The 13,899-nt window shown below is 42.3% G+C and overlaps 1 protein-coding gene across 18 annotated transcripts in view; it reads right to left on the minus strand.

Annotated features, from left to right (window-relative positions):
- MAGI1 (membrane associated guanylate kinase, WW and PDZ domain containing 1) overlaps positions 1–13,899 on the minus strand; it is a 631,971-nt gene that overhangs the window by 38,494 nt on the left and 579,578 nt on the right. For all 18 annotated transcript variants that reach the window (XM_019469800.2, XM_019469789.2, XM_019469788.2 and 15 more), the window contains one exon: positions 5,541–5,572. In XM_019469800.2, coding sequence (XP_019325345.2) covers positions 5,541–5,572 — 32 coding nt within the window. The remainder of the gene's footprint in view (positions 1–5,540; positions 5,573–13,899) is intronic.

The raw sequence follows: 13,899 nt of genomic DNA on the forward strand, positions 1-13,899 counted from the left end.
GTGTGTGTGTGTGTGTGTGTGTGTGTGTGTGTGTGTGTTGATGGACATTAATCACGTAAACCTAACAGTTTGATACCAACATACTGCAATGTCCTGTGGGTAGGTGGTAGGGAGAGACTTCTGGAAAAACAGCCCATTAATGGGAACAGTATGTGCTAAGTCTTCAAAGCAAAAACGAGCTTGGGCTGTCTGAAGAAGAGAGAGAACGTAGTGGGACACAGCAAGGGAGTGGGATGGCCTCAGATATGCTTGGAGACCAGATACTGCAAGGACTCTGAGGGGTGCTTTAAAGAGTTTGGGTTTCATTCTTAGTTCAGAGGAGAAGAAATCTAATCAGGAATTTAAAGCAGGGATGTGCCAGGACCCAAATGACTTATAGAGAGTTTGGTCTGGCTACTGAGGGGGTGACTAGGTTGGTGTGGACAGGAGTAAAAGCAGAGAGGAGAGGCTATCGTGTATTCTATGTGAGAGATCCAAGGTGGTTTACACCACAGAATAGCAGTAATGAAGGGGAGGGGGAAAAAGTGAAGTCAAAGACATTTTGGTGCCAGATCCAATAGGCGTTGCTGAATGGAGGGCAGGGAAGAGGAAAAGGAGGGGAGGACATCTTGGAACCACGGATATTCACCTCCCAGGTCTCCAGCTTGAGCAACTAGTTGGAAAGATGTACCACATACTGGGATGGGTATTTCCAAAGCCAGCTCTTGTCACTGCTCTGATTATTTGGGAAGGAAGATTTTTATCTTTAAATCTCCTATCAGTTGACTAGGAAGAAAGAAATGGGCTCAATTTTCAAAGCTCCACAAAAGTCCTTGGCCACACCCTACCCACACACACTTGTGTCATAAGGCCTTTTAAAATAAAATTGTACCAACCTCCCTAGAACAGATGATTTCCTAACTATTGACAGGCCAGGGCAATCGGGAAGATGCAATGGTTTTTATAAATGGAAATAGGAAAAAAAAATCAACTCATCAGTATTTCACAAAATGATTTCAAAACGAAGGTGCTTATAAAGTGAGCTGAAAATATTTGCTCAGAAGAGTAAATGAATACAGACAGCACTTAGGAGCTTAAATGATGAAAAGAATTCATGTGGCTTAAAGATGACAAATCGATCCATTTTAAAGCAAAATTATTTACAGTTCACTTATCTGCCAAGACTGAAGGCCACTGCAGTGATTTACATGGACAACAGGAAAAACTCCAAGTGCTGATGAGATATTAGGCCAATGTCGTTAAAGGTTGTGCAAAAATCAGAGACTCAAATACAAGCCAAAGCAGAGAGAGGATGGTCTTTCTCTTTGTCTCTTTCTTTTATCATTTACGAGTCTAAGTCAAATAATCTCTTCCAAAAAGGCAGATGAGAGGAGTTAATGGAGAAGAAAAGGAAAGTATTGATCGGATATGAAAATGAATTTTGGTTCACATGGAATGTTTGAAAGATACAAAAGCAAAGTCTATCTTCTAGGCTCCGAGGGGTCGAGGGAGTGCATCGCTGAGAGAAGGTGAGGGACAAGGAGACTTACATGAGCAACCCTAATCCTTCTTCCTTCTACTACTCACTGCTTTGTGGCTCTGGGGAGTTAAGACAACCAGGAGAGTTTGAAAACCAGGCAGGATACATAAAACTGGGTGATTCTGGCTGGGGTCACTCACTGGGTATATTACCTGAGATCTCTCTCTCTCTCTCACATCTCTTAACAACTGGTCGTCAGCAATATCCCTAGGGTCTCTTCCAAGGGAAAGGAGCAGAGGACAATGGACCAGAAACCTGTCACTACTGCTTCCTTTCAGCTTGCTGCATTTGCTGCAGTTTGTTGAAGAGACTTCCTTGGTCTCTCTGACATTTTGTGTTCCCTGTATGAAAACTTGATGCGAAGTTTTTTAGTAACTGGGGAAGTTTTGTCTTCTTTATGAATATGGTATGCTTTCTTTGATCTGACAATAACAGCTACGTAAATAAGGCTTCCCGTATTGCTCAGGCTGCTGGGGAACTCAGAAAAATTCCACAGCTCAATCACAGCATCTCAGCCCTGGGTCCTTGCTGGGGCTTTGTAAGGACTATTTAACTTAGGAGGTTGTAATTAAGAGCTGAGTGATTTTCATTATGTGTGTACTTGGTTCTAGATTATCTTTCTGCTTTTTTTTTAACTTGGGAAGGTTTCTGCCTTTATGAACCATGAGGAGGATTCATGCAGATCTGCCTGTTTATGTGACTATTGTTTCTCTCTCCCTAGTTGCCTGAGGGCAGGAGTGTTTTCTGGTTTAGATCCTGTTGTATGCTGGCACTGGGTCTGGCATACAGAAGAACCTCAATAAACACAGGCTGAGGTAACAAATGCATACAATTTTTGGTGATTTGTGACAATGAATCTTTGATACTAATTGCTAAATAAATGGATAGATGGACGGATAGTTGGGGGATGAGCGCATAACAGATAAACGCATGGACAGATGCATGGATGGGTTACACGGACAGATGGACAGATGAAGGAAGGGAGAAAGGGAAGTCACAGCTGGGAAACGAACTAGTGAGAAAACAAAAGTGAATACTGACTTAAAATTCAGGGTTTGATGTGGTATTTAGAGTTTTAAATTAATTTTTTTAAGTTTACCTATTTATTTTTTTAGTAATCTGTACACCCAATGTGGGGCTCGAACTCACGATGCCGAGATCAAGAGTCATGAGCTCTACGTACCGACTGAGCCAGCGAGGCACCCCTAGAGTTTTAAATTCTTACAAAATCCTTGAGCATGATTCAGAACAAGAGTCTCAGTTAAGTAGGTTTCCAGTCAGGATGATTAAATTGGGTCTCAGAATCAGTTCTCCAGTGAGGTCTAAAACCTGACAGCAAATATGTCTTATTTTTTTCTCTGCCATGTGGCAAAAAAATTCCTGATGTTATGGTATTAACATCCAGGTATTAAATGAATAACAATTTATTAAGGCACTGCCATTGTTCCCAGTGTACAGAACCCATAAGCTTAACATTTAAACTAAATCTAGTAGGTGAAACTGCTTATTAAGAGTAAGCTAGAGACACTGCCCAGGAGGGAAAACAAGATCAAAAAGTCCTTTTGTTCTAATAAAAACCCAACTAATTAATTATTGAAAACTTTAAAAAAAAAAAAGGTATGAGGGCAAAAGGAAGCTGTCAGTCACATGAGCGAGCCAACAATGTCAGAACACTCTAGAACAGAGAAAAAACATGGTCCCGGGTTAAGACCGTATATTCACAGAGCTAATGGTACATCTCAGCATGTTATAACCTGGCACAATCCGCGTGCATTCATTACTTATCTTGCACAACTGACCCTGTCTGCTATTATGTGCCTGGCTTTCTGGAACCATGACATCCAGCTTCCCCATGGACTCCCTTCGACCCCACCAGAAAAATCCCATCATCATCTGTCTCTCTGGCAGGACATCATCAAAATTCTAACTGGGGAAGGGAAACAGCTCTCAACCCACCTGTACAGAGCTCCCACGGATCACAGATGTTAGCAATGCTCTACTGGCAATGGCAGACCTTGGCTGATTGTTCCCAAATTTTGTACAGCAGCTGCCAGAGTGTGCCAGCAATGCTGTGAAAACCATCATCCCTGTCCTGGCACAGAAATCAGGTAAGGACAAGCCCCAGGCCAGGGGCTTGTTCTTTTCTAACCCGGCAACACACCAGGCTCTTAGCTTGTGGTAATTAAGAGCCAGCAGACTGTGGGCAAAGCAGTTAAGAACGCTTTTTTCCTAGGAATGCAGTCGGAGTAATTGGCTTGCTGCTTGCTAATGACACGGCTTCTACAAAAATAAACTGTCATAGGGAATTCTCTTAACTGACTTGGTGAAAACAGGCTCTATACCTGTTTGATATCCTTTGAGTTCGGCAGTGAATTCCAAAACACTTTGGGGAAGAAACGATGCAAATGAAATCCACAACATCCTTTTGCAAAGTAAGTTTAAATGGGATGCAAAACCAAAAAGAACACCTTACTCCTTGATGTCATGCTCCCTGGGCAGACCTGCTATATCTCCCCCCAGTATGCTCCTCGTTAAGACTCCATTCCATGTGGGGTGTGCAAATTAATTCCGTGCATCACGGAAAACGCTTGCGGGTGGGGGAGAAAAAAGGATGGCTAACTCAAGCTCATGAGACACATCTTTCGGATTTACTTCTATTTTTCTGAAGGCTGAATAGGTTTCTGACTATGACCTGGGGATCAGGACACACATGTGCCATGTGCATGCACGTGCACACACACACACATGCGCACGCGCGCTCCTGAGCATTGGCATCTCTGTGGTTCCGATGTGCACACCTACCAGCGCTTTTCAGCTTCAACATTAACACAGACTGACAAGGGAGGCAGCCCGAAGTCACATGTTGTAGACACCACAGCACCGTGCCACTGGAAGCACATCAATTATTGCAGGCTTTTCTCTTCGGACAACTTAGGAGTGGAGCTTAAGAATGCAAGAAGCTTCTTTGCTCATCTCCTTAATAAACTTCTGCCTCTCGCCGCCAGGCTTGGAGACAGGTGGAAAGAATTCCACTGCAGCCCCGTACGCTGCAAAGTTTTAAAGGCTCTCCTTTCCCGGATGGCAGAAAGCCGTAAATCTTCCCTCCCCCGAATACTCTAAGCCACATGGAAGTACCCCTCTTTACCCAAATGTTAATGAATCGGGAAGCTTCCTTCTCCTGGATCAATTTCATAGGCATCCTAGGTCCAGATTTTGAGTTTTTAAGTAGCATTTTAATTTGTTGTCAGTGCCCTGGGAACAGAAGCTGACACCACCAAGCACAACACCATAGCCTCTAAGCTATTAGCTAACATGTCAACTAGGTAATGCATCTTCAGGGAAACCAGATTAGAAAGGACAGCAAAACATTGATTTTTTTTTTTTTTTAAAGAATCCTATACCTGCAGCATAATGCTGCTAAAGCTAGCAAAACAACAAAGGACATTTCGACAGCAAGGAAATGTCTTATTCTCAATGCTGGGGCAGCGAACAGGGTTGCATGTGAGCGTGGATATATATACAGGGCAAAGCAATTCTTCAAACCTGCAGGCTTTTTAATTTTGTAAATAATTCATCAGCCAATGCATAAGAAAGCTCAAGGAGAGAATCTGCCCATGTGAACGGATAGAAACACCAGTTAAGAGCAACCTTACCCAGAAAGCAGGTGGAGCTCTCCCCCACCCCCCTCCCAAAGGAAACAATAGCATTTGTATCAAGTTAAAACACCTACGAAAGTCATCCATTTGAATGCGAGTCGTGATGCATTTATAGAGAAGATTCCAAACATGCATTCTTTAACCTGGCTCCTGCAGCCTGCCCACAAATCACTAGACAGTTAAAGACAAACCCAAACACCTTCTATACCAAACAGACCCTCAGAACTTAATCAAATGAGCCGGAGCTACCGTCTCCCCCATCTACTCTAAAACACATTACGTGAAGTCAAACTAGACGGCGTCCCTTCCCACCACCAGCCCCCACCCCCCGGCAAACAAGAATCAAGTAACTGACAAGTCCTTACCGACTTTGGGCTCTTCTTGGGAACTGGCAACCCTGGAAAAAATGCAACAAGGAGGGAAGAGGGGAAAAAAATCATTAGCATATAAATGTTACCTTTTCCTTAAAGAACAATCCCCAGGTGTTTCATGGCAACCTAGCCATCTGCAGAGTTATGTCAGATTTCTCCCCAGCATCGGAGTTACCAGGCTGTTCATATCGAATCAAAGCAGAGGGAGGAGGAGAGCGAGAGGCAGGAGATCTATCTGCATTAGCTATGCTGGCTTGTACTGCAGCAGCCTGGAGGCTGGGAAAAGAAATTCACAGACCTCAGCGGCCTGGGAAATTGAACACTTGGACAGAATCTCAAATGCTCTTCTGGATTAAGAGAGACTTAACTTACAATTAAGTCCAGGATATTTCCTTTCCCCACGATCCACTTGTCAATTGAAGCGGACCAATCAGGACAGAGGAAGGGGTATATATTTAGTTGCAGAGGAGTACATGGTTAAAATTAAATTTTTCTTTCTTTTTTTTTTTTTTTTTTTTTGGGTCGTTTCTTTCCTTTTCTCCCTCCCTCCCCCGTCCCCCACCGCCTTTCAGGAGAGGAAATGCCTTCTTTATTTGGATGAGCTGAACACCAAAACAAAGACGGATGTTCTTTTGCCAGCAGAGAACACAAATTTAACTTGCTGTAGGACCCCCTCCAGACCATGGGCACACCTCTCCATGCATGTCAGTCAACCAAGCACACTCCTATTTAGCTTGTTGGAAAGGACACTAGCTGGGGCCAGACCCTCAAGAGGAAAGCAGATTGTTGGGGGAGTGAATGAGAAAATTTCATGGAGCTGAGAGAAGATGATAATGGATAAAGAAAAAAGGCAGAAGAGAAAAAGGTATTCACTGATCCTAGCTGGCTCTTCCAGAACCCCGTCTTTCATGGAAGGGTGAGAGCTGGAAGAGGCTGGTGATTGCTGCACACTTCTAGAAAAGTCAGCAGCGATTAGGGGCAGACATATGGGAAACCTGCCAACAGGAGAGTGAAGCAAAGGAGGGCTAGAATGAAAAATAAAAGCATAGAACGGTGTTTCAAAGGTAATCATTTCTGCAAGCTGTCCTCTCATTTTTTATCTATTTTTTATTTTTGGTTTGAGCAAGGGTTAGAATGCAAAATGCAGATTCCATCTGTACTGGGCACAAAAGACTTCTGATCTGATGATTTTGCACTGGAAACTTCAACCTTTTTTAGAAAATGATCCCCGTGTAGTGTGATGATTTCAATGCTTTGGGAAGTGACTTGTCAAACCATGAGCTGTGCTAAGTTCAGCACAAGTAACACGAGGCAACAGAAGTGGATGAGTAGGAGGAAGCCAGCAGAGGAGCACTGCTCATGTGCCCACTGCAAGTGAGGCATGGCTTCTCATGGATTACTTGTCCCCAAAGGCATTGGGGACACTTCTGGCAAGGCTCATCACGTCATCACCAAAACGAGGTCATCACGGCCCGGCCGAGTGGCTCTCAGACTTCCAAGTACATAAGGAGAACGTACAGACTTTTACAAATGCAGAACCCTGGGCCCCACCCCCAAGGGCCGGGGAATCTGCAGTGTAAACAAATCTTCCAGGAGATTCCGATGCAGGCGGTCTGAGGACCACATTTAAGGAGACTGGGAGATGGTGGAAAGAGGAGGACTCTTTCAGGTCCAGCGAGATCGCACAGGCAGACCTTCGTGAAGTTGGCTTTAGAGCTGTCCATGCTTCAGCGTCTCAGTTTACGAAATGGAGATAGTAAGGTTCACTTCACAGGATGATGATACTTACATAGACAAAACATTTTAAAGCCTCACACCTGGCGTAGAGGAGGCCTCTCAAATGTCAACCCCTTCACCGGCCTTTGAGAATTTACACTGTTCAGGAAGGACGTGCTTATGGTTATCTTTCTCCCCCTAGGAAAGGTCATCTGCCTAACCTGTTAAAGTCTAAAAAATATTGCAGGGGAACTAATTTACCTGTAGATGAGAATAACTGTGCTGGGTAATCTGGTTGGGTCACTATTCTTTAAAAAATTATGAAGTTCTTTTATTTGTTCATTAATGTGATTCCCTTAAGGAATTTTATTCAGTTATATTAGTGTTGGTCATTGCACACACTTCAAAAGTATATAATATTGCATCTTTGCACTCAGATTTTTTTCCCTAATTCCGACTGACCTTCTTCTTCGTTAACTGCAAGATGCAACATTTCACTGTAGTTAGCTTTCACCAGACTTGTCTTCACACAAGATCCCGGTGACTCTCTATAAAAATGTGTCAAGAATCTCCAACGAGGTAGGAGGAGTCAGGGAAAGTGGCTTTGATCCGTACTCTGCTAATCATTTATAAAACCGACCATCTTAAATTCCTGGTCTCTGAAGAGTTCGTGTATAAAATAAAGGGTACTTTTCCTTCCCTATCATACAGAAACACACGCTCAAAGTGCAGGTGTATACAAGGATGCTCACTGCAGCAGGGGTGGCATAAAAGAAACCTGGAAAGGACCGGAGGTTTTAAAGAAACTGTGGAACAGCACACCTATAAGGCAGTCTGCAGAGGTTAAAAGCAGTGAGCTTTTTCTCTGAGTAGCATGGATGGGCTCCAAAACACAATGCTGAATGCAAGCAGCATGCTGCAGAACGGCGGGTACAGGAGGAGGCCGGTGTCAAATATACCCAAACAAAGGCACGGTGTCCACATTCCACAACTGTCCACACAAGACTCATCACTGGGGTATTTCTGGCGGGCAAGGAGGGGCTGGGATCGGAGGGGCTAGGTGAGGCCAACCTAGCCTTCATCTAGAATTCTTCATCAAGAACCTTCATCAAGAATACCATATTCATAATTTTGCTGAGGCAATAAAATATTTATTTAAACATGAACATTAATTAATTAATGGCCCTTCCATTAAGTGTACAAAACCAACCAGTCTGAAGCAAACTGGGGTAATAGTTATAGTCCTGTTTCCTCTGAGGAAGCCCTCCGTGCAACATCCCAAAGTATCCCAGCTCAACTGACCCTACAAGTTGTATTTTACAACAAAGAAGAAAAACTATTAATTTAGAGAGGAATTTGTTCCTCTTTGCTACCTTGTTTTTCAAAAGCTACACCTTTCACAGGAGCCAAAGTTGGCCTTAAATTAGTATTCAGAAAGTCAAAAATCGAGAGACTCACTTGAGTGCTTTTTAAAAAAGAAATCATGGATTTGCTTTAAGTCCACATAGTCATTAAATCTTAAAATCTAATGAATATGAATGCGGGAACAAAGCTCCTGATTACAATTTATAATATATTTTAGCCAAAACTACTCAGATGGTTTGAAAACAGCTGGGAGACCTCATCAGAAAATACTCAAAAAAGGTCACCCTTTGGCAGAATTTTCCAAGACCTAGAAAGCACACGATGTGGTTCTTATCAAGTGAGAGCTGAGTGCAGGCCATCCCACACTGGATGGGCGACAGAAAGCAGCATGATCCCACGCTTCACAGCCACGGTGGTTTTCCCAGGAGAAATCGCACTTTGTGTTCCCAGGGGCAATCGTGTCACCTACTACATGTGAGGTATGGGAAGAAACAGCACCTGTCTTAATGGGCTCACTTGCTCCTTTCAGGGAAGAGAAGGGAGATTTTGAGAAGAGGCAGAAGGAAGAGTCTACCAATGGCACCATCTGCTCGTAGAGCCGGGAAGGTGGCAAATGCTATTTCAAAGGGGTCCCAGAAAACTTTTACGGGGAAGCGTACATTCAAAGTGTGAGTCTAAGTGTGATTTATACAAGTGAGAAAAGTGGGACCTGAATTTCCAAAGTTCCCTATGAAAAAGGAAATGTCCTTTTGGAGAAACCAAATGGCAAATTCTCTGTTAGTGACTGGAATCTGACCAAATAACATGAAGAGAACGCTTTCCTTTTAAATACCAAGACCATAAAGCCACGCTACTGAACACGTTCGCATACAACTAAATGGCAAATGTTATTCTTGGTGAAATTTTATAATGGTTGTATGCAAAAATTGATAGCAAAAAGTAAAAACATAACAGAATACATATGCATTTGGAAACAAAGACTAGAAGGTTACATGCCAAAACTGTGTGTTCTTTGGCTCACGGTTTTATTACCTATTTTAGGATCTTCTACAAGCAAAGCTTTACTTATTTATGAACACACACGTACACACAGATGAATACCACAATAAACAAAAGCCTATAGTGCCTTTTTAAGTAAGATGAATATACCAAATTTCAGAACATTTTACTGCACTCTTCAATCTCAAGAGCCATCATTCACCTCTAGAGCCTTCAAGAACTGCTTACTTTCCCCCAAATTAATATATACGTACACAGTTTCTTTAGGCACCCTGTTGAGATTAAGACTTGTGTTTATCCTGTGGACTAAATGGACGTAGGGAAGATGTCGATAGCTCAGCTACTCTTCCACGGGAAGCCAAACATTAGTCATTCACTGCCCTTTCGGCACCGAGATGATCAAGCCTGAATTGTGGCAAAGAAATCAGACTTTCTTGGACCTAACTTCCTCCAGGCTAAAGGAAGTGACAATGTGAACCAACCTCACCGACTGAAAGAACAAAGAAAAAATCACGCAAAAGGCTTTGAAAGTGTGAATTGGAAAGTCACTGTCATAAGCAAAGGGGATCTACAAGTGATAAAAATGTACTATACCATTAATTTACATTATTTTTATTGTGATAGTCAATCCAGTGTGTACTTGGTCTCTAGATGTGAGCGTTTTAATGGAAACATTTTGGTTTCCTCCTTTGCATTCTAGCACATACTAATGTGCTAGAACATGTCCTAGAACACAGGGGACTCTTTAAAGTTTTGCATCGCAAAATGGGTGACTGAAAACAGCACTGGTGTTGAATCAGGTAACGAATGCAATGTTCAAGGAGCAGGGGGACTGTTACATAAAGTGAAAAAGAGAGAGAGAAAGAGAGCGGGAGAGAGACTGATTGATTGATTGAGGCAATCAGGTGGTTAGTTCATGGAGACCACTGAAAGCCACGGAAAAGACGACTGTGAGAATTTGGTCTGGGTTACTCTTATATTCCAAAAACAGAATATACTACTCCTGAGCACATTTTCATCTCAGACCCCACTATCTTTTTTATTCTAAAACACATCAGTTGGGGTGCCTGGGTGGCTTAGTTGGTTAAGCATCCAACTTCAGGTTACGGTCTCACAGTTTGTGAGTTTGAGCCCCGCGTTGGGCTTTGTGCTGACAACCCAGAACCTGGAGCCTGCTTCGGATTTTTAGTCTCCCTCTCTCTCTGCCCGTCACCTGCTTACTCTCTCTCTCTCTCTCAAAAATAAAGAAAACATTAAAAAAAATTAAAAGACATCAACATGTATTCCTAAATGCCAAACTTGAAAATTATAGCGGACTTTACCCCCAATAAACTCATCATTAAGAGTGTGCATTAAGGAAATAATCAGAGAGGCTCACAAAGATTTACATGTATCTAAAAGGATGTTCAACACAGTATTATTTAAAGAAGATAAAAATTGGAAATGACTCCTAAGAACAGGGGACTGAGCAAACACATTGTTTTATCAACAAGATTATGAATCCATTAAAAATGGGTCCAGTGAAGAACATTTAGTGATGTGGAAAAGTAGTAATGATACAAGATGTTAAAAGCAGGATAAAACTGTACACAGAATATAAACTCATTGTAAAAATAGGTATATGCACGTATCACACACACATCACACATCCAAAGACTACAAGAACATGTATTAAAATACTGTTTCTGAATTCTAGAATTAGTAAGTTATTCATATTGCTTTGAGTCTTTCCCAAGTTTTCCAGATTTTACACACAACGACAAGTATAAACAGAGAAGCGTTTTTCAGTGAGTTTGGACAATGATATGTGTTTATTCACTTTAGTGCACCGCTAGGTTAAAAATTACCTGGAGTTTCTTCTAGCTCTCTATTGGCTCAAGGACTACCATTTCTACTCAAGTGGCTGTGTTACAAATTACTGGGCCATGGCCTTGACTGAAAATAGGATAAAAAAGCTGTTAGAGCCTCTCTGAAGCAAAGCTGCACAGAAGCAAATAATTTTGCTTATCATTTCCAGTAGTCTCTGAAATCTTGACCTTGATAAGCCAATCTATTGGCTTGATAAGCCAATTCTACTGTAACCTTGATAACCTTGATAAGCCAATTCTACTGGGTTCTTTGAACCCCAGGTTAAGTCACCTTGTCCAAGCACATGTCTATGGTGTTAGATGCAACTCCTGGAGTGAGGATGACTTCTGCTAAGTTTGTGCCTCTAATAAGGACAGTGTATATAAAATACTTTATCTGCAAATAGAAAGGATAATGAGAAGGAAGGATCAAGCAGAAAGAGAAAAGTTTCAGTGCATGTTTCTTCTTCTTTCTCGGGAAGAGCTAAAGGGCACATGGAAAAATTTTTTCAGGAGAGAAACTGCATTAAAGGACTTTGCAGAGCACTGATATTTATCAGCAAAATTGCTGCTACATGAAAGAACAAAGAACCTGGTAGGGTAATGCTTTTACTGGGGAGGGGGGAAGGCAGTATGAGGATGGATCAAAACACTCAGAGTTGCATGAAGTACCAAGATGGAGGCGTGCAGGAAGGAAAGAGTGAGAAAATCTGTGATTTCCTCAGCGAGGCAGAATTGATCATTACTTCACAGCAAATCACAGACTTTAAATAACTAACATTAATGGCTAGTAACCCATGTTTAGAGAGCCATCTGCATCATCTTGACCAACTAGTTTTTTTGTTTGGTTGGTTTGCTTAATACAAAACGCATAAACCAGGGGGCACCTGGGTGGCTCAGTCAGTTAAGCATCTGACTCTTGATTTCGGCTCAGGTCACGATCTCATGGTTTATGATATCAAGCCCCACATTGGGCTCTGCGCTGACAGCGTGGAGCCTGCTTGGGATTCTCTCTCTCCTTGTCTCTTCTCTCCTTCTGCCACCCATCCCCCTGCTTATGCTCTCTCTCAAAACAAATAGACATTAAAAAAAAAAAAAAAGGTATAAACCAGGATTACATTTAAACTGCACTCACCCTACAGATAAAATGCTGAGGGAAGAAAACTGCAAAAGGTAGGTACACTCAGCTTAACTTTTTCCACTGGAGGTAGGAAAGAAATTCACTCCCTCATTTAACCAAACTGTGCTAAGGGCCTGCTTTGGCCAAGAGCTGGCATGAATTAAAGCAACGAATAAGATCTTTTACAAGGTCCTGTTTTCATAGGGCTCACGTTACTTGGGGGAAGGGAGAATATACATAACCTAGCAAATAATTTCAGAGGGATAGTTTCGGTGATGAAAAAGAAGCAGGATGATGGAAGAGGCTGTGTCTGGGATGCAAAGCCAGTTTATCCCAGGTGGTCGAGCACGCCTTTCCTGTAGAGCCAATACCTGAGCTTGGAAGGAACCGTCCATGTGACTGTTCACTCATGCAAGATTTACTGAGCTCTGCCATATGCCTACCGAAGCATTACGGGAGAGATAGAGGTAAATCAGACATGGCTCTGACCTGGACGAGTTCATAGTCTGTCTTAAAAAAAAAAAAAAAAAAAAAAAAAAAGACACACACACACACACACACACACACACATAATAGACAAAATTGAGTGTGGTCAGTGCTAAGGGCCATGATGGAAAGAAGCACTATTGCTCTTGGGAGTACGAGAGAAGAAAGCTAATCTGATATGAAGAAGAAGGCGGAGGGGAGGAGCTGAACACTGAAGGAGGCTGGTATTTAATTGTGGGGTCAGGAGTTTGGAAGCAACATGTAATGACTGATGCTTGACTGAAAAATAACAAGCTTTTTAAAGGTTTGTGATTTTTATTTTATTATTATTAGTTCTTAATGTTTATTTATTTTTGAGAGAGAGAGACAGAGCATGAGTGGCGAAGGGGCAGAGAGAGAGGGAGACAGAGAATCCAAGGGAGGCTCCAGGCTCTGAGCTCTCAGCATAGAGCCCAACGTGGGGCTTGAACACGCAAACCACGAGATCATGACCTTAGCTGAAGTCGGACGCTTAACCGACAGCCACTCAGGTGCCCCTAAAAGGTTTTTTTTGTTTGTTTGTTTAAAGCAAAATCAGCGTGCCAATATAAACTCAAGGCCGAGTTTGAACTAGAGTACATTTTCACTGAAGGACCTTACAAGTGCTATATATCTCAAAATTGAATCCATAAAACAAAATTAAAAAAGGGTTGCAGTTTAGACACGTTTGCTTTTTCTCCCCCTTCCTCCAATCAAATCCTATGACCAACCCTGCGGTGTAATGTTTCAATGCAAATATGATACTGGCTGCCAAGAACGAGAGCGTCAGCCCCAGTGTCTC

The sequence above is a fragment of the Panthera pardus genome, unplaced genomic scaffold (assembly GCF_024362965.1).
Source record: "Panthera pardus isolate Hobbes unplaced genomic scaffold, ASM2436296v1 HiC_scaffold_8, whole genome shotgun sequence".
Lineage (NCBI taxonomy): Eukaryota > Metazoa > Chordata > Mammalia > Carnivora > Felidae > Panthera > Panthera pardus.